General features: G+C 61.6%; 2 protein-coding genes across 2 annotated transcripts in view; one reads left to right on the top strand and one right to left on the bottom strand.

Annotated features, from left to right (window-relative positions):
• The first annotated feature begins 2,432 nt into the window (after positions 1-2,432).
• On the top strand, positions 2,433-7,918 carry LOC101688654 (cytochrome P450 2W1). The gene is made up of 9 exons (XM_004776318.3): positions 2,433-2,615; positions 4,012-4,174; positions 4,488-4,637; positions 4,709-4,866; positions 6,060-6,233; positions 6,585-6,723; positions 6,821-7,005; positions 7,207-7,348; positions 7,635-7,918. Exons 1-9 carry the CDS (start codon positions 2,439-2,441, stop codon positions 7,847-7,849), a joined length of 1,503 nt encoding a protein of 500 aa, XP_004776375.1. The 5' UTR covers positions 2,433-2,438; the 3' UTR covers positions 7,850-7,918.
• Positions 7,919-12,811: 4,893 nt separating this feature from the next.
• CUNH7orf50 (chromosome unknown C7orf50 homolog) overlaps positions 12,812-18,424 on the bottom strand; it is a 124,374-nt gene continuing 118,761 nt past the window's right edge. Inside the window, exons 4-5 of the mRNA XM_004776323.2 lie at positions 18,224-18,305; positions 12,812-13,550 (exon numbers count right to left, since the gene is read on the bottom strand). Coding sequence (XP_004776380.1) covers positions 13,368-13,550; positions 18,224-18,305 — 265 coding nt within the window. The 3' untranslated portion in view covers positions 12,812-13,367. The remainder of the gene's footprint in view (positions 13,551-18,223; positions 18,306-18,424) is intronic.

Below are 18,424 nucleotides of genomic sequence, written 5' to 3'. Positions count from 1 at the left end.
CGGGAATCGGTGGGGGGGGGATGGGACTGTTTCTATATTGGTCGTAGGGGTGGTCACATGACTGTAGGAGTTGGTGAGAACTTGCAGAACCGTACCTTGAAAGGGCTGGACTTGAACAAGCACAAACTCTACCTGCATTTACAGGAAAGGACTCCTGCCAGGTGGGTTCCCTGAGGCCCCAAGCTGAGGCCCGTCTGCAGAGAGGTGGGGCAGCGTGGCTCCGCAGAACCACCAGCTAGGGAGGTGGGGACAACCCGCTGGGTCTCACTGCTTCATCTTTCTAGGACCTGGATGTGGAAGAACTCTCCCCACTCATGGTACCTGGAGAGATTCTTGGTCAAGCTGCTAGTTCCCCATTCAGGATTGGCAGCTGCAGCCCTGAGAAGCTCCAGGTGCCTGGTTGGCCTCACCTGGGCCTGGCCCATGGGACAGAGCTCTCCTGGCGCATGGGGTGTGTGGGGGGGGGCATGTTCCCGTGGTCACACACAGCTGGCTCCATCCACATGAAATCCCAGGAAATACCAGGAGGGTCGGGAAGCCCAGAGGGTAGGGTCAGGAACCTAATCCGATGACTCTGGTTCTCAAGTCTGCGCCCCTCACCACCACACTCCTACCCCGTGGGGTGGGATGCCCACAGAGCGCGTGCTGGGTGCTGTGGGGGGCCCCCCACCCTGATCCCCCTCACCGCCAGTGCACCCAGAGGCTGGGGGGTGCTGTGAGCCACTCAAACCCGGGTCCCACTTCCTCTCTTGAGAAATGGGGGTGACCCCCCGCCTCCCAGCAGTTGGGAGTACCTCAAGGGTCTTGCAGGTAAAACACCAGGAACTGGCTGAGCCCAACCAGTTCTGGAAAAATCCCCTCCACCCATGCAGCTGCACCCTGCAGGGACCCACCTGTTCTGCAGCCACCCAGGCCGGGGCACTGAGATGTGGGCCTCACGCCCAGTGTGGCTCACAGGCACCCAGGCCTCACCGACCTGAAGGAGGAGGAAGAACTGACCCTCAAACCTCACCCCAGGGACCCCGAGTCCCTCCCCATAGCGTGCTGGGCCACACTGCACCGTCCCTCCTCTCACGGCTGTCCACCCAGCACCTCACTTGCTGCTGCTCTGGGCTCTGCACAGCCTGTTCGCTTGGCCGGAACGCCCTTCCACCTTGTGACTCGAATGCTCAGCAGCAATGCCCAAGGTGTTTTCAGTGGCAAAGCCCCTGCCACGTGGGTCTCTGTCACGGGGCTGGGGGGCCCTTTCTGGACCCCAGACCACCCATTTCTGCAGCCCTAGCTACGGGCGGAGCCTAGCACACACAGGAGCTAAATAAATGCTGGCAGAATTAATTCAGTGGACTTTACTGGGCCGCAAGGATCCACAGCCCACACACCTTGTAGCGGCCTTGGTACCTGGCACTCAGCCCAAATGACCTGGAGACACAGCTGTTAGAGAGCCGTCCTCTCTCGTCACGGCCGCCGGCCATGCAACGGGACAGTCTGCCCGCAAGACAGTGAGCACCCCGTCACAGGAGGTGTGCAAGTAGAGGCTGGAAAGGGGTGGCGGCCGTCAGGCTGCTTTGGCTCTGAGCTTTGTGGAGGGGCACGGACGGCATACCCAGGAGATGGGCCCCATAGCGAGGGGCCCCACGTGGGGACAGGGTTCCCACTACCTCATGTCGGGGCAGGTGGCGCGGAGCAGGCCTAGCCACTTCTGATGCCAGCAGCCCTCCCGCCCCTCACAGCTCCTTTCCACGGGGCGCCTCCTCCTCTCCCAGTCGGGGCACCGGGGGTGAGGAGACTGGAGTGTGACACAGACAGACGGGGGGCTCGTAAACCCAGCCGCCACCCCCTGCCTCGCCCTGCACTGGCCAGGGCCTCCCGCTCCAGGTGACCACACTCACAAAGCCATCAGGGAGCAGGCTGTCACTCAGGGCAAGCTCGCCGTCGGACGCTGCAGGCGACCCTGAGGGCCCTGCGATGGGAGGCATTTGCTGTGCGGAACCTCTTGGCTCATCCCCCCCCCCAGGGTCTCCACGGACCTTCTACCCCACAGGCCCTTCTGAGGGAGGCTCGGAACTCCCCTCAGAGCTGGGCCTGTATCCCAAGGCCCCATGAGCTCCGGTTTTCATGGGGAGACTGAGGCAGAGGCAGAGGCCTGCGGGAGGGGCAGACTGGACCCTGTGGTGTGTTCTCTCCAGCAGGCAAGGGACAAAGACGCCCCCAGGGCAAGGTCTAGATGCCCACCCCCCAGATAGCTCCTGGCCCCCTGGCCCCCTGCCACAGATGCGACCCCACATTCCACGCACGTCTGTCACTTTAAGCTGCCTGACTGTCCCCTGTAAACTGCTCGGTCCACATTCTCGGGGTGGGGGGGTGAGGCGCTGGCACGCCCTCCCAGCAGCCTATAAGGCACAGGGTGGGGAGCTGGGGCCCCGCCGCCTGCCGTCCTCATGGCCCTGCTGCTCCTGGGGATCCTGCTGCTGCTTCTGGGGCTCTGGGGGCTGCTGCGAACCTGCACCCGCACCCCCTCCCCAGCCCCTCGATGGCCCCCTGGGCCACGCCCACTCCCACTCATTGGAAACCTGCACTTGCTGCGTATGTCACAGCAGGACCGGTCACTGATGGAGGTAGGGCACGCGGGTCCTGGGTAGCCCAGCCCCATCTCAGGGGAAGCTGAGCATGTGCTCCAGGACCCCTTTGGGGGTAGTTCTGTGTCCCAGCCTGGTGCTCACCTGGCAGGGACACAAGAGGCCCAAGTGCCCACCCTGCCTTGTAGAAGAGAAAGACATCCCACCCTACGGGGAAGCAGATGGGCCATTTAAGGAGCAGGGCGTCAGGAGTGTCAGGTCAGGTGGGCTTCCTGGAGGAGGAAGCACTTGATGAGCACCTACAGAAGAGCCCAGATTGGGGGCAGGGGAGGGGAGGAGGCAGGTGCTCCCGGGAGTAGTACCATGCAGCAGAGGGCCCTCGTGGAAAGGAACCTGGATGAGCGCACAGGTGTGCCTGGGGCGTAGGGAGCGCCTGTTCGGTGTGGCTGCTCCCAGCCTGGGCTGGAGGCTAGACTGTGGGCAGGCTGCCTTGCCCTGCAGCCAGGAACCACTGGCCCAGCAGGTAAAGCAGAGGTACAGGCCTGGCCCCCCACCGCAACCATGGCTCCCACCACCACTCCACCCTCCTTCCCCAGAAGCACTGCTGATTCCTGGTGCCCCCCCACCCCCAGCCCTGCATGTGGGTGGAGAGGAAAGGATTGCAGCCTTGGCCCCTCAGGGAAGCTGCTGCAGGAAGCACCCGGGGCATCAGGGTTCTTAGGCTGTGCCTGGTGTCTGGCCTGGGGGCCACTGCCCTGCGTGTGGGGAGTGGAGTGGGTGTGGACAGGAAGGGCAGGTCTGGCTCTGTCCCTCGCTTCATGTGATGGACAGCAGTTCACTTCGTGCCTCCGGGCCTCGGTGTCCCCATGTGTAAAGGCACAGAAGGGGAATGGGCACACACGGAGGCATCAGATGTCTGTGCCTCCAGACTGGGCGGGAGGGCTCGCAGGAGGTCTGGACACCCCTTGCTCCTGTCTGTCTGGGCTTCAATGCTGGGGGGTGTTGGAGTGGGGACAGACCCTCTGCTCCCTGTGAGGACCCCTGGGCTTCTAGCACAGACCACCCTGCAGACAGCTGCTCTCACTGCCTGCTTTCTCGTCTTTGGGTTCCAAGGAGACCTCTCTGCTGTTTCCCTGGAAAAGAAAACCATGATGGAGACACCCAGCACCAGCGGCAGCACTCCCTGTCTTCCAGGAATGGATGGGGAGGGGGCTCAGTGGGGTCCAGCAGGCTACTGCCCCCGGGGACCAGCTCCTGCTTTGGGCTCCCAGGCCTTTGCTTGTGCACACCTGCGGTGGGTCCAGTTTCTACAGACCCTGCCTGTGCCAGCCCTGCCTCCAAATCTGCCGTGTTCACCCTGCGTGGGCACAGCCTGGGGGTGCTCATGGGGGCCTGGGGGCAGGGCTGCTGGCTCATTCCTGCCTGTCCCCACCAGCTCTCCGAACGGTACGGGCCAGTGTTCACTGTCCACTTGGGGCGCCAGAAGACGGTGGTGCTGGCTGGCTACGAGGCTGTGAGGGAGGCCCTGGTGGGCACCGGGCCGCAGCTGGCTGATCGGCCCCCCATCGCCATCTTCCAGCTCATCCAGGGTGGTGGGGGTAGGTGTGCGGTGCGGGCAGGGAATGGGCAGAGGACTGCTGAGCATAGGAGTCCCTGGACCCCAGCGTTGGGCGGGGGGGGGGGTCTGCCTCTCCAAGCAGCAGGAGAGTGTGCCCAGCGTGGCTCCTGGGGAGGGACATAGTGTCCCTATGGCCGGGGACCATGACACACCATGAGTGGGCGTGGCTCACCAAGGCCAGCTCCTGGGGGAAGAGGCTCAGGTGTGGGGCTGAGGCCCCAGCCAGGCCCCCCGACCTTGCTCCCTGCCTGCATCACCCGGGGTTGCTCACGGGTGACTTGTCTGGCCTGCAGGCATCTTCTTCTCATCCGGGGCACGCTGGAGGGCCGCCCGCCAGTTCACTGTGCGCACCCTCCACAGCCTGGGTGTGGGGAGGGGGCCCATAGCCAGCAAGGTCCTGCAGGAGCTGAGGTGCCTCATGGGGGAGCTGGACGGCTACAGAGGTGAGTGGGGGCCAGGGAACCCCCCTCTGGGGGTCCCCTCACCCCTGAGGCCCGTCTCCCTCCCACTCCAGGCCAGCCCTTTCCCCTGGCTCTGCTGGGCTGGGCCCCCTCCAACATCACGTTCGCGCTGCTCTTTGGCCGGCGGTTTGAATACCAGGATCCTGTGTTCGTGTCCCTGTTGAGCCTTATCGATGAGGTCATGGTCCTCCTGGGGACCCCCAGCCTGCAGGTGAGAGGTGGCTGCTCCTGGTCTCAGAGTAGGGGGTGGTCTCTGCCCGAGAGAGGTGAGCTGCCACCTTGCTAAAACAGCACCTTGTCCTGTTTCTGACACCCACTGGTCATGTGACCCCAGGCCAGTCCTCTGTGCCCTCTGGGCAATGAGGGTGTAGAGCAGGAGTCCCCATCTGCCCCCTCCCACACCTGACCATTGGCCCAGATGCACCTGCTCCGAGGTAGGGATGGGGACTGAGTGTCTCTTCCCTGGATATGGGGCTCGATGTCCCCTTGCCCCCCAGCCCTCGAACCCGGGGACACTCCACCCAACGTGGGTCCTTCACAGTGTCACAGGAGTGATGCAAACAGGCCCTGCCCATTTTCAGAACCCCTGGGAGCAGGCATATTTCTTTTTCAAAGTGTGAAACGTTGGCCTTCGTGACCGTTTCCGCGATAGGTCACTGAGCACATGTCTCTGGTCGCGGTGCGTGTATTTATAGACCCGCGGTCATGTGCGTGAGGCAGGGGCTGGCCAGAGTCTCCAGTCCTCACTCTCCTGTCCTAGGGGCCTCTGACAGCCTCTGGACGGGAGGACCTGACCTCCTTGCCGGGACGGCCAGTCCCAGGAGAACGGAGCCGTGGGCTCGGAGTAGAATGTTCCTCATCACAGAGGCGCCCTGTGTAATCCATCCAGGGATCACTAATGCTCTAGGGGACATCCAGAGGTCACAGTGCACCAGGAGAGCCACGGACATCTGCGTGCCGGGCATGTGCTGGTCCCTCAGACAACCTGGTCACAGCGGGGTCTGCTGAAGCTCTTCAGTTTGCCAATTCTTCTTTGTTTTAATGACTTCAATGAGCGGCACCCCCCGCCCCCACAATCCTGTTGGCTCTGGTGGACAGAGACGGGCATGATCATAGCTGTCTGCAGGCGCGAAACCAGCACCTGTCCTGCGGCACCCCCTTCCTGACCTGGGAGGGTTTTTTGGAAGCCTCTGGGCTGCTAATCCCACCAGGAAGGCCAGGCTCCTACCCTACCCCCCAACCCCACACAGAGCCAGTGACCTCTTGTGGCTACTGGCAGCACCTATCTAGCACTTCTGCCTGGAGTCTGGGGCAGCACCTGGTGACCTGGACAGGTGAACACACCTGCGGGGTTTGTGGGGCCCGCACCCTGACCCCACCTGCTTTCTTGCTCTCTGCCTTCAGCTATTCAACATCTACCCCTGGCTCGGGGCCCTCCTCCGGCTGCACCAGCCTGTCCTGCAGAAGATAGAGGAGGTCCGCTCTATCCTGAGGACCCTGCTGGAGGGGCGGCAGCCCCCCAAGCCCAGGGGAGGCCCTGTGAAGAGCTACATGGACGCCTTGATTCAGCAGGGCCAGGTGTGGGCAGACCCACCCTACCGCCTAAGAGGCCTGGGGCATCTGGGAGGCCCCCCGGAGAAGTGGGATTGGGGAGGGGGTCCATGCTGGTCCTGCACCACCTCCTCCATCTCCAAGCTGAGGGCCCCTCGGTCTCCCCATCTGTGAAATGGGGCATTTGTAGTGCCTGCCTCCAGGTGCGGCTGCAAGGATGTAGGGAGCCCAGAACGTGGCAGGTGCTCAGCAGACTCGGCTCTGCTTTCCTGCCAAGGTTCTGTTTTATGCTCCTTTCTTGAGCCCAGAGCTGGGTCCGGGGTGGATGGTCCATGGAGCCCAGCCTCCAGCTGAGTCCCATCCAACTCACCTCTGCAGGGGAAAGAGCCCCAAGGCCTGTTTGCCGAGGCCAACATGGTGGCCTGTGCCCTGGACATGGTCATGGCCGGTACAGAGACCACGTCAGCCACGCTGCAGTGGGCTGCCCTCCTGATGGGCAAGCACCCGAGTGTGCAAGGTGAGCTCCCAGCCTGTCTTCCCAGGACACGGCCACCTGCGGGGTGGGTGGGGGTCCGTCAAGGCCCAGAGATGCTGGCCCTACCTCTCACCCGCAGGCCGGGTGCAGGCAGAGCTGGACCGTGTGCTGGGGCCCGGGCGGCTCCCCCGGCTGGAGGACCAGCGGTCCCTGCCCTATACCAATGCTGTGCTGCACGAGGTCCAGCGGTTCATCACCCTCTTGCCCCATGTGCCGCGGTGCACGGTGGCTGACACCCAGCTGGGCAGCTACCTGCTCCCCAAGGTGGGCATGCCCCTCCCGGACCCTGATGGGTGGGCAGGGCCCTCCCGCCCCCTTCCTTCCCTCCTCCTTTCTACTCTGGGTCAGGGTGAGCCCAGCTGGGAATCTCGAGGACCAGGCTGGCCTCCTGGGGGGACCGTCTCCCTCGGTGCACACCCCTGTGGGGAGGGGTGCGGGCCCCGTCCACCTGCTGCCTGCCCACAGGGCACGCCTGTGATCCCCCTGCTGAGCTCGGTGCTCCTGGACGAGACGCAGTGGGAGACACCCCGCCAGTTCAACCCAGGCCATTTCCTGGATGCTAAGGGGCGCTTTGTGAAGCGGGCCGCTTTCCTGCCTTTCTCTGCAGGTACCCACAGCCCTCACAGGTGGGGACAGCACAGGGCCCCTCAACCCCAGGAAACTTGGAAGGTCAGGGTCAAGCCTGCTGGGCCTTCTGCTGCCCACAGCCTCTCTGCCCCCCGAGCTGGCCATGTCCCAGTTACTTGCTCTCAGATCGCCCCCGCTCCAGCCCTCCCTTGCCCTCCCAGAGCTTCCCCTCTCCCTCCGCTCCAGGAAACTGGCCGGGCTCCCTGGCACAGCCCTGTGAAGGGCAGGCCTGGAGCCCATACCCTGTACCTTGGTTTCCTCTGCAGGCCGCCGCGTCTGCGTGGGGGAGAGCCTGGCCAGGTCGGAGCTGTTCCTGCTCTTTGCCGGCCTCCTCCACAGATACCGCCTGCTGCCCCCGCCCGGCCTCAGCCCCACTGCCCTGGACACCACGCCTGCCCCGGCCTTCACCATGCGGCCGCCAGCCCAGGCCCTCTGTGTGGTTCCCAGGTCCGGAGGCTCTTACCCAGGAGACCAGCTCTGACCCAGGTCCCAGCCTGGGGTGCTCTGTGGAGGACGGATGCAGGACAAATAAAGGATGGACAGGCGGAAAGCCCCTCCTGGGCTGATCCTCTTCTTTCGGGGGCTCGGCCCCCTTCCAGCTCCCCTTGCCCAGAGGCATCTCTAGCCCTTCTCCTCCAGTCTTCCAGGGCAGCTGGGGCCCCCTCCCTGCCCTGAGCTCCCCGCTCTCTGCCCCCAGACCCCTTGGGCATCAGCATTGCCTCTATCTGCACCCAGGCCCCCACCCGTACTTCAGGGTGCCCTCACAACCCAGGGGTGAAGCACCCCCTCTCGACACACCAATGCATGCCTCCTTGGGTTCCCTGTGTCCTCCTCTCCCCACGCCCCCTCCATGCTGCCCCCGTCCAGTTCTCCACAGGGCCAGCATTGGCCAGGCACCCACCAGGCACAGGGGTGCCCCTGGCAGCTGGGGTGTGAGAGACATCCACCCAGAGGCCAGCCCGAGCCCCGTGCTCCCAGCACACTCAGTCTGTGCTGTGCCAGGCCCTGGGCCGCTGGGTCCCCTGCAGACCCCACCCTGTTCCTGCAGCTCCTGGGGGGCCACGTCCAGGAGGTGTTCTGTCCGTGGGGCCAGGACCAAGCGAGGGACAGCTGCCACCAGAGGATCAGGGACCCTGCAGGGGTGACAGCAGAGCCTGAGCAGGAAGGATGAGCAGGAGTTTGCAGGGAGGACACTGGGGGCCCCTCATGTTGGACCCCATCAACCTCACATGACCCTGAAGCAAGTGGGGACACAGATCCCAAGGCCCAGCTTCTGTTCTTCCCCACGCCCAAGATGTACCAAGCCCCCCAGGAGAGGGCCTCTGGGCAGGGGGCTGTTGCTGACTGGGCCCAGAGACGCCAGGTCGGGGTGCATTGCGGGGTCCTCCCCAGCATGGGCCGCCATAGGCCACCCCAGCACCAACACACTTCCCGTTATCTGGTATCCTGTCTTGTATCTGGCAACCCGTTGGTGGCCTAGGAGCCTGGAGGGGTAGGGTTGGCCCTGTCCTGGCTGCATGGTGGCTCTGGGCCACCCAGTTACCCTTCCCTACCTAGGCTCTGAGCGGGGGGCACAGAGGGTGGACAGGAGAAGTGCCATGCCCCAGGGCCTTTTCCCTGGTTCCTTCTGATCCCCCATATCCCTCGTCTGTCCCTCAACCCTTCCCAACAGGGAAGCCTTAGCTTTCTAAATTCAAAGGTTTTTCTTTGTGGGAGGACGAACACCTTGAGAGGGAGCTGGTGGATAGGCGGAGGGCGGGGCTGAGGACATGACGGTGGGACATCATGGCAAACCAGGAATGAGGACAATCCCTGGAGCAGCTGCAGAAGGGGGTCCCCAAGGCTGTGTGCACGCAGAGTGCTCCCCACGGGAGAAAGGATAAGGATCGGGTTGTGTCCCCACAGGGGAACAGTGTCCGGGGTGGGCAGTGGGGGCGAGTCTCTTCGTGACGGACGCTTTTCATGATGGGCCCCTGCGGGGGAAGGGAAGGGGGTTATTCTGGGGAGGGGTCTGTGTACTTTGCTTCTGGGAAAAGCTGGGTAGTGGGTGAGGAGTGTGTTCTGTGGTCGCATTCCTTCTGTCTGTCTGCCACCTCTGACACTGACGGAGGGTCTGGGAGCACCTCTGCAGGGTTGGGCCACTTTACTCTCCGCGGTCACGCGGGGCAAACAGAATGGCTCTGACCGAAGTTCACCCCCGTGAAAGAACTGAAAACATCCTTCAGAGCATCACAGAACATTTCAGAATGGCTGTGGAAACCCTTCCAAAAAGCTGTGGGTGGAGGAGACTCGGCTGCTCCAGGAGGGCTTGCTGGGGGAGGCTGCAGAAAACCAGAACAGGGGAAACACTAGCGTTTGAGGGTCTCCTGTCTCTGTGGGAGATCTGGTGCTGCTGCAACACTGTTTCCAGAAGCTGCTCCCTGTGTAGGAGAGGGACCCATGGCACCTCCCAGGTGGGTGGGCTTCAGGCGGGGGCGGGATACAGAACCCAAGCTGCACGTCTCCTGACTTACAAGAACAGGCGTCAAAATGAACCACTTTCCTGGGTGACTTAAGTTTTCTCCAAAGCAGCCAATAGGGTTCGTTGATTAATTTGCCAAGAACAAACCTGAGAAGCTTTTCTGCCAGGTGGAAGCTGTGGATCCTGGTGGGAGCTCTCCACAGACACGTTGCTCGAGGCCCCTCCCCGGGGCGGGAGGCTCTGCGTGGGCGTCAGGCAGGAGATCCCCACAGTGACCTCAGTGCCCTCCTGGGCCGTGACGGGAACCTCAGGTTCCCAGGGTCCCAATGGCAGGTGCCCCCGGCTTGGCTCCCTTAGGCCTGTGGGCTGGTATGTGCGGGACCCTCACTCAGCCCGGTCCAGGGCTCGGGATGCGAGCAGGGCCTCGGACAGCCCTCCAGCCTCTGCAGGGGAACCCTGGGCCCCCCAATCTCAGGGTCCCCTCGCAATCCCCCCACCTGGAACTCGCCAGATGTGCCAAGGCCACAGTTTGGGGAATATTGTTCCCTTCTCCTCGCTTTATGGAGCTGACAAGCCACCTTGGCGCCCAAGTGCCCGCCTGGCCCCTGCCCCGGGGGTTCCGTCACCGCAGATGAGCTGGCCCGCTGTCTCTAGAATGTTGTTTGAGTGGTGTCAACGGTGTGCCCTTGTGGTCCATCATCCCCCACCCAGAGCCATTCTGTGACCTGTATCCAGGCTTCTTCCCTTCTGTGGGTGAGTGGTGCTCACTTCGGTTTCCTGTTCGGCTGCTGATGGGCATCTGGGTCATTTCCAGTGGGGGCGGTGATGGCGGGAAATCAGCAGCCACGGTCAAGTTGTTTCCTGGCCCTGCGGCCCCAGGCCCTCCCATATCACTGTCCTGGGGCCTCATCAGAGGGCCATCTCCGACTGGCACCCCCCAGCAACCGAGGCTGGACCCACACCAAGTGATGCCTCTCGACAGTTTGTCCAGGTGACATGTCTGTGTCACCTCCCTCTGCCCTTCTGCCTGGGGGACCTTGAGGGAACAGCACTTCAGGCTCAGACAGGAGCTCGTAGGGCAGAAAGTGCTCCAATCTGGTACTGGGGAGCACCCTGCTCTCTCCACCATATCCAGTAACAAACACTGAGGACTTGGGACCAATTGCGTTTCCCTTTTCAACTTGGCTGCCAGGAAACCCAGAGCCATGGCTCTTAATCAGTCAACCCTGATTCTGTAAGAAAAATCTGCCCTTTCTTTGTATCTATGGGTCTTCCTTTGTATGTCCAGTTCTCAGTGCAATTTTCGGGATGCCTCCAAACTCAGGCCTAGTGAGGCTGGCAGTCTGACTGTCCATGTCCCCAGATCATCTGTGGAGCTGTGAAGCCCACACACCGGTCTGCTGACGCACTCACAGACCTACATGGACACGTGCTTCCAAAGTGCTTCCGTGTTCGAGTTCTCCCCTGATGGATACTACAGAGTCAGGACTTATCTGTCCTCAAGGCCACCTGGGCCAAAGAGGAGTCGGGCCAGTTGCTCCCACCCAGAACTGGACGCATACTCATGTGTGTGACTGGAATTCCAGTTGCATCCATGGGTGGGGGACAGGGCCAAATGCCCCCCAGGGCGTGGTGGATCATGTCCCCTTTCCATGGGGGGGGTGCCATCAGGTACAGGTGTTGGGTGGGAGGTGGGGCAGGGTGACCCTCAGAGGCCAGGGGTCTGGGTTATGGGTGAGAAGAGGGTCCCCATGGAGCAGCTGGGGCCTCTCCTGGGTCTGGGCACCCTGACGCCCTACTGTGCTTCAGCAGCGTCCCTCAGCACAGGTGCTCCATGGAAACTGAAGCTGAAGTCACAGCAGAACCTGAGCTGGGGATGCCACGAGGAGGGGACACATCTGGGGAGCATGGCTGGCCCCAGGCCTCTCCTGGAATAAGGGGTCTACACACAGGCCTGGGGGTGCCTGGGTGGCTCAGTGGGTTAAGCCTTTGCCTTCAGCTCAGGTCATAATCCCAGGGTCCTGGGATCGAGCCCCACATCGGGCTCTCTGCTCAGCGGGGAGCCTGCTTCCCTTCCTCTCTCTCTGCCTGCCTCTCTGCCTACTTGTGATCTCTATCAAATAAATAAATTTTTAAAAAATTAAAAAAAATTAAAAAAATTTTACACACAGGCCTGGAGCCCGGGACCCTCTCAATGCCATGACGCACACTGTAAGCAGGTCACCGTATGCAGCTTCGTGCTGCTCTGGTTATCTACTGCACGTGTACCAGCAGTAGGGTTTACAAACCTGCAACATGGGCGAGACTTGGTGAGGACAGCTCATTCCTGCTTCACGCGGTGTCACGTGGGGAGGCCACCCTCTGAAGACTGGCCATCATCTGAGCACCCCTCGTGGCCTATGTGTCCTCCCCACGTGAGGGGGTCTTCCCACATCATGGAGGCCAAGTCCCAATGGCAAGCGTCTCAAGGGCGCCATATGCCTCCTCCTCCTGCCCTCATCCCAGGGGTCACACTGCGTCTCCTCTTCTTCATTTGTGCTGGAAGTTGACCCACGTCGCAGGGCGGGGCGCCAAAACCATGGGAGAGAAGTTTTGAAACTACCGCACAAATCTGCCACCCTGTGTGATTCCACGGGTCCCAGAAAGCACTGGTCCTCCTCAAGGGCCTGCCAACTTTTCCCACTCGCCGAGGCAGCGTGGGCCGCCATGCCTGAAGTGACTTCCAGGGGGCTCGACATGCGTGCTCTTCTGGGAAGCAGGCTTGCTTCCCGGCGGGGATGGCTGTGCGAGGGCAGCCAGTGTGGACACTGCTGACACCTGCTAATGGCGGGCCCGCAGAGCAAGTGCCTGGCACCACCAGGCAGGAGAGCCACACAGGGGGCTTGCTGTCCCCGGGGAACTCGGCTCTGGCCCGATGCACGCTCACTCTCACGACAAGTTCTTCGTAGTCAGGATAGGCAAGTAAGAACGGGGTGCACAGAATGAGGGCCACGGCCGACACGGGCCAGTTTTATTGAAAATGCAGCCAGGTTTTCCCTGGGACTGGTCAGTGAGGGCCCAGCAGGCCCCAAGAAGGAGGTGACAGATGGGCAAGCATGGCCCGGACCCGCTGGGGAACACAGGCAGGTGACCTGGACGCAGGTGGCCGGCACCAGAGGGATCCCCCCTCCCCCCCCAGCGGGGATGGACGACAGCTGGAGGGATGGGCTGGCTCTGGTCAATTTCTAAGACATTCTGAGTAAAAAAAATAGACCTTTCTCTCAACAAGCAACCACCCTGCAGTCTTGAGGGCCACTGGGAGGCCAGGATAAACCTCTAGATGAGGTCGCAGTGGCCACTTTCTGCTGTAAAAGCACAAAAACGTGTCACTGTCTATAAACAGTCTGGCTAGGCAGAGTCAGTCCCTGCAAGGGTCAGGTGCCAACAGGCACAGGGACTCAGCGCCTGTAAGTCCCCAGGGCAGTGGGCCAGCGCGTACCCCACCTGCTCCTCGTCGGGGCCTTTTGCTGGGGGGTGGCTGCATCCTGCCGGCCACCCCCTAGGAGAGCAGCTGCAGCACCTGCCGGATGCGCTGGGTCTTCCCCTGCGGGAGAGGTTCTGTGCCGCTGGCCTCGTCCTGTTCCCGCATCAGGGCTTCCGCCTTCTGCACCGTCAGCTCCCGGGCGCGGCCCCTGAGCCCCTCCAGGTAGGCCAGCAGGGTGGAGAAGAGCTCATCAGGAACCTGGGAGGGGAGACGATGAGGCTGTCAGGGGCCAGTCGGGGTGGCGAGGGAAGTGTGGACACTGAGTGGTGGGGAAACCAGGCATTCACAGTGTGGGTCTCAGGCTCCGGGCAGGGCTCCTGGCCCAGCAAATGGCATCTCGGACTGCACCCTTGTGCCGGTGAAAGGACCTCCCCGCCCCATGCCACACACCTGCTCCCACTCTGTCCCCCTCCTGTAGGACCATGGGACTGGGGGAGGTAGGGAGGGAGGTCTGACCTCCTGCAGAGACCCTCTCCCAGTCCTGGGCTGTTCCCTCTACGGGCTTCAGGCTCAGCAGCTCTGGGTTCTCACCCCTCCTGAAATGCCACTAAAGAGACAGATGTGTTTGTGAGGAGAGAGATCTTCTAGGACAAAGAACGGAGGTCTGAGGGAGATGAAGCTGATAAAGCCAAGTTTAACTGCCATCACCCCAGGCTGCCTGACTCCGGGTCCAGCTGGTACCATCCAGAGGCAAGACTGAAGGAATGGCCAGGTCCACTCAAGAAGCAGTCAGTGACTCCCATGTCTTGACCCTGAAGCCAGAGTCCTGAAGGCAGAGGCACTGGCACAGACACCCAGGGCAAGGGCAGAGCTGGGGCCCAGGTGGTGACCTGCCCCCCAACAGTCCCCCACCATGGTCAGCAGGTGGTGACACCCCCCACCCCCCACGGTCAGCCAGTTCTGACAAGGGCACAGAGACCCTTCAGTGGGGAAGAGCCAATGCTCCAACGGACGCTGCTGGGACCATAGGACGTCCCAGTGCAGAAGCAGGAAGCTGGACCCTACTGTACACCGGCTTCGGACGTCAGCTTAGAATGGGTCAAATGAGGAGTTAAAACTGTAAACTCTTAGAAGAAAGCACTGCAGAAAATCTTGGTGACCTGGGATTGGGCCACGATTTCTTAGATGGGACACAGAGTGCACGAGCAGCTAAATAAGCCCCAGACACATGAACTTCATCCGAGCTAAAGGCTCCAGCGCTAAATGTCACGGTGCATGAGTTAGAGCTCATCTCAGCACAAAGCAGCTCTGCGCTAAGAGCAGCCTGTGGCCACGGACACGGGAGGCACAGGGACTCCCGGGTGGTGGGCTGGGCACAGGGAGGGGGGACAAGAGTTCGCCTGCTGGACAGCAGCCTTCCCCACTCCCTCCCCTCCCCCTGCTGTGCCCCCAACGCTGCCCACTGACAGGCTGCCCACCACCCCCTCCGCATTGCCCCCCACCCTGGGCCTCCTCCCCAGCTGCTTCCCCCACTCACTTCACATTGCCCCCTGCCTCCCTCTGTGGGCTACACCCCTGCCTCCCCTGACAGGCTGCCCCCCCACCCGAGCTTCCCCCACAGCTGCCTCCTGCCTTTACCAATGGGCTCCCCTCACCCTACCTCCCTCTACTTACTGACCTCCACCCAGCCCACCCACTCCCATGCTACGCCCTGCCCCCACAGTTGCCCCTGCCTCCTCCAATGGGCTGCCCTCCACCAGCTTCCACAGCGTCAGTAGCCAAGCCTGTGTCCTGCAGCTAGACTAGAAGATTCTATTCTGAAATCGGAGGATACAGGAGAGAAAACCCACGATCATGAGTCTAGCACATCAACCCACACAGGAGTGCATGGGCCACTGGGGCATGTGCAGCCTTGGTCACCCCTACAGGGCGCTGTGTTGGAGCTAAGTCTCTGATTCCAAAGTCAGAGGCCAAGCACACAAACCACAACCAACCTGGACAAAATAAAGGTTATATGGAGAGAACAAAATGTGAAGACTGCATTATTGCCGTCCTTGGAGAAATCTGGAGATGCAATCAGACCTAACGTGGGAACAGGGTGCTCCAAGAGGCACAGGGCAGAGGGAAGCTGTGTCCTGCTCAACACGTGCCACCAGCCGCCCTCGCTGGCCTGGCTGCCATGGACTGGTGGGTGTTCCCCCCGGGGGGCCAGCGACGCGGAGCTCTGCTGCAGGGGCTCCCGGCCACCTGGACTGTCTGGTCTGGAGAAGCGTCTGCATGGATCTTCTGTCCACTCTGAAACTGGGCTGTCCTGTCACTGAGCTAGGAAGGCTCTGCCCGGGTAGCAGACTGGCCGCAGGACATGGGGCACATGCGCACTTTCTCTCTCCTGTGGGGCTGTCTCATTCCTGTCTGTCCGTCCCTCCGTGTCACCGTGCTTGTGGGGCTGTGTTCAAGGCAGCTGTGCCTGACCCGAGGTTATGAAGGGAGAGCGTCAGCCCCGAAGCCTGCAGCTCGGGCTCATTTTCACTTTTGTTAGAGGTCGGCTGAGATCACTTTCATTCTCTGATGTGTGGCATCCAGCAGGTCCCACGCGGCTTGTTGGGGACAGATTCCTTCCCCGTCGACTGGCCTTGGCTCCCTCCTCCTCAGGGCGTCCTGAACGTGTGGGCCACTTCCAGGCTTTCCCTCCAGCTCCCATCAGTCCACCTCACGATTAGATCGGGTTTCTGGATCTGTCTCATCCCCGAAACCCAATTTTATGTCCTGCTCCTGGAAGGAAGCACTCCTGAACCCACTGGGGATTGCACACACACCCATGTGCACACACACGTGCACGCACACAAACACACCCTTGTCCTATGCAGCCAGATGGCCGCCACAACGTCGGGCTGTGTTTGCCTCTGCCTTGGGGGCTGGAAGCAAGGTTCCCAGGGGAGGAAGATGCTAGTTTGGGTTCTGCTCATCAGTGCGCCAGGAAGACTGGACATGTGTGGGACGGCAGAACCATTCTGCCTCAGGTCACGGCTCTGGCAGGCAGCGCTGGAGGACCACTGCTGCAAAGGTCCTAACAAGGAGCATCCCTGCACTGTGCTGGGGGGGTCACAGAGAGGCCCAACTATGTGCCACACAGGAGCCAGCAGTGCAGGGCCCGTTCAGGGTGGCAGGCTGCTCTGGAGGGAGACTGAGGGCAGGACAGCATGAGGGCCACAGAGGGAAGCGTGAGGAGTGTGGCTGACTGTGGGATCAGGAGGCAGCTGGATGCAGGCTGGGAGGCAGAGGCACCGCTATCTACAGAATCTGGGGTTCAGAGCACCAAAGGACCCCCTGGCTTTCACACCAGGCTCCCCCACTGCCCTCCCTGCTGCCCACCCCCAACCCTGCTGAGCCACGCAGGCCCTGGGAGTGTCTGCTGAACTGAGGGCCAGGCCTTGTTATCAGGACCACACCCACCAACAGCCAGCTTGGCCCTCCCCTCCCTTCCCGGCATCCCTAGGCACCCTGGCTATAGTCACCTACTTGTGGCTCAGGGCTCCTCTCTATCGCACTGCCCATGCTAGACCCAGGTGAGCTCTGACCCTGACCTCAGCAGGCTTGCCATCGATCAATCTACCCTTCCATCCACTAGTTACTGCATCCTCTCTGGACAGCCCCCGAAAACCACCAGTACCCCAGCTGGGTTTTCAGATACATAGCCCCTTTTTCCAGGGCAGCCCAGGACACGAGGAAGGGCTAGTGAGGCCGACAAGCCTTGTCCTCTCTGTTCCAACAGGGCAGACATGTAAGAACTGGCAGGACACCAGGAAGCAGCAAGGTGCAGTGTCCCTCCACTCTGGGGAGGACAATCAGCTCAACGGACAGTGTGTGGCCCCACATGCAGAAGACCTACATCAGCACAGACGGGGTTCACCCCAATGTGTTAAAGGCCTAAACATAAGACCAAAAACTAAAAAACCCTTACCAGAAAAGAGCGGTAATTTTCCTGACCTCAGGTTAGGCAGTGATTTCTTAGTTATGATGTGGAAAACACAAACAACAAAAGTAAACATAGAGAAAATAAGGCTTCATCAAAGTGACAACCTATTCCTAGCACAGCTCCCACTACTGGGACAACCAGCAAAGTGACAACCTATTCCTAGCACAGCTCCCACCACTGTGACAACCAGGTCTGAGTGGGATGGGCACGACTGGGAAGCAAGGGCCGGCCACAGCAGTGGTCCCCGGGGCGCCCTGGCCCCCTCTCCCGGGGAGTAGCGTGTCCCCGGAGGTGAGGAGCGGCTCCAGGTCCGGGAGCAGAGGGCACACAGGCCCGGGCAGGGTGGTCGGGGCACCAAGGTCTGTGTGCGTAGCTTCCCACTGGCTGCCCGCGTGTGCTAGCTGCTCCGGGGGGTTCTGGGGACCACGTGTCCCTGGGGCTGGGATCCTGGGCTCAGAAGTCTTCCGAGTGGGGAGCTAGCACGGGGCTGTGCAGGACAGCAGGGTCATGGGGAAGGGGCGTGGTGCTATTGGCCCTGAGGGAGCTCTGCTATAGGCCAGACCGCCTGCAGCCCTGGGCCTTGTGTGGACAGCTGCCCTCCCCACCCCGCCACACCCACAGCCTCACTTCACGCTGTGGCTCTCAAGTGGTTCTTTCCTGGAGATCACCCCCATCATGTGCACATGGGCACCCGCGACCTCCCTGCCGCAGAGCCACCACAGTTGTCATGAAAACTGCATGTGTCAAAGTAGATGATGATAGCAAGGGACAATGACCTGTGAGGAAGTCCACACTGACATACAATCCACACCTACCCCCCAGTGTGCACATACCACCCCTCAGTGCGCACACACCTGCCCGCCCTTTGTGCACACACTTGCCCCCCACAGCACGCACACCCACCTAGTCCCCGACCACGTGCGTCCTCTCCCCTCCCCGCCCAGCGTGCACACACCTGGTCGCTGTCGTACATATGCAGCAGCAGCCACGTCTGCCTTGTCTTCTGAAATCTCCAGTTCTCACGCTTCTCGGCCCAGCTAGAAAGCAAGGACAGGAAGTTCAGATGCCGGCAGGAGACGGCGGAAGGGTCTGTGTGGCTCCCCAGTCCCCTGGGCCCCCAGCCAGAGGGGAGCCGACAAGGAGCAGAGGGGGATCA

The sequence above is a fragment of the Mustela putorius genome, unplaced genomic scaffold (genome assembly GCF_011764305.1).
Source record: "Mustela putorius furo isolate JIRA1106 unplaced genomic scaffold, ASM1176430v1.1 tig00000139_pilon_pilon_pilon, whole genome shotgun sequence".
Classification (NCBI taxonomy): domain Eukaryota; kingdom Metazoa; phylum Chordata; class Mammalia; order Carnivora; family Mustelidae; genus Mustela; species Mustela putorius.
The sequence above is the reverse complement of the archived record's forward strand: the minus strand, read 5'-3'. Positions and strand labels throughout refer to the sequence as shown.

Coding starts and splice junctions, on each gene's coding strand:
- LOC101688654 (XM_004776318.3), top strand. CDS start 2,439: ATGGCCCTGCTGCTCCTGGGGATCCTGCTGCTGCTTCTGGGGCTCTGG. Junction 6,724..6,820: donor CAAGCACCCGAGTGTGCAAG/GTGAGCTCCCAG, acceptor TCTCACCCGCAG/GCCGGGTGCAGGCAGAGCTG. Junction 7,006..7,206: donor GCAGCTACCTGCTCCCCAAG/GTGGGCATGCCC, acceptor GCCTGCCCACAG/GGCACGCCTGTGATCCCCCT.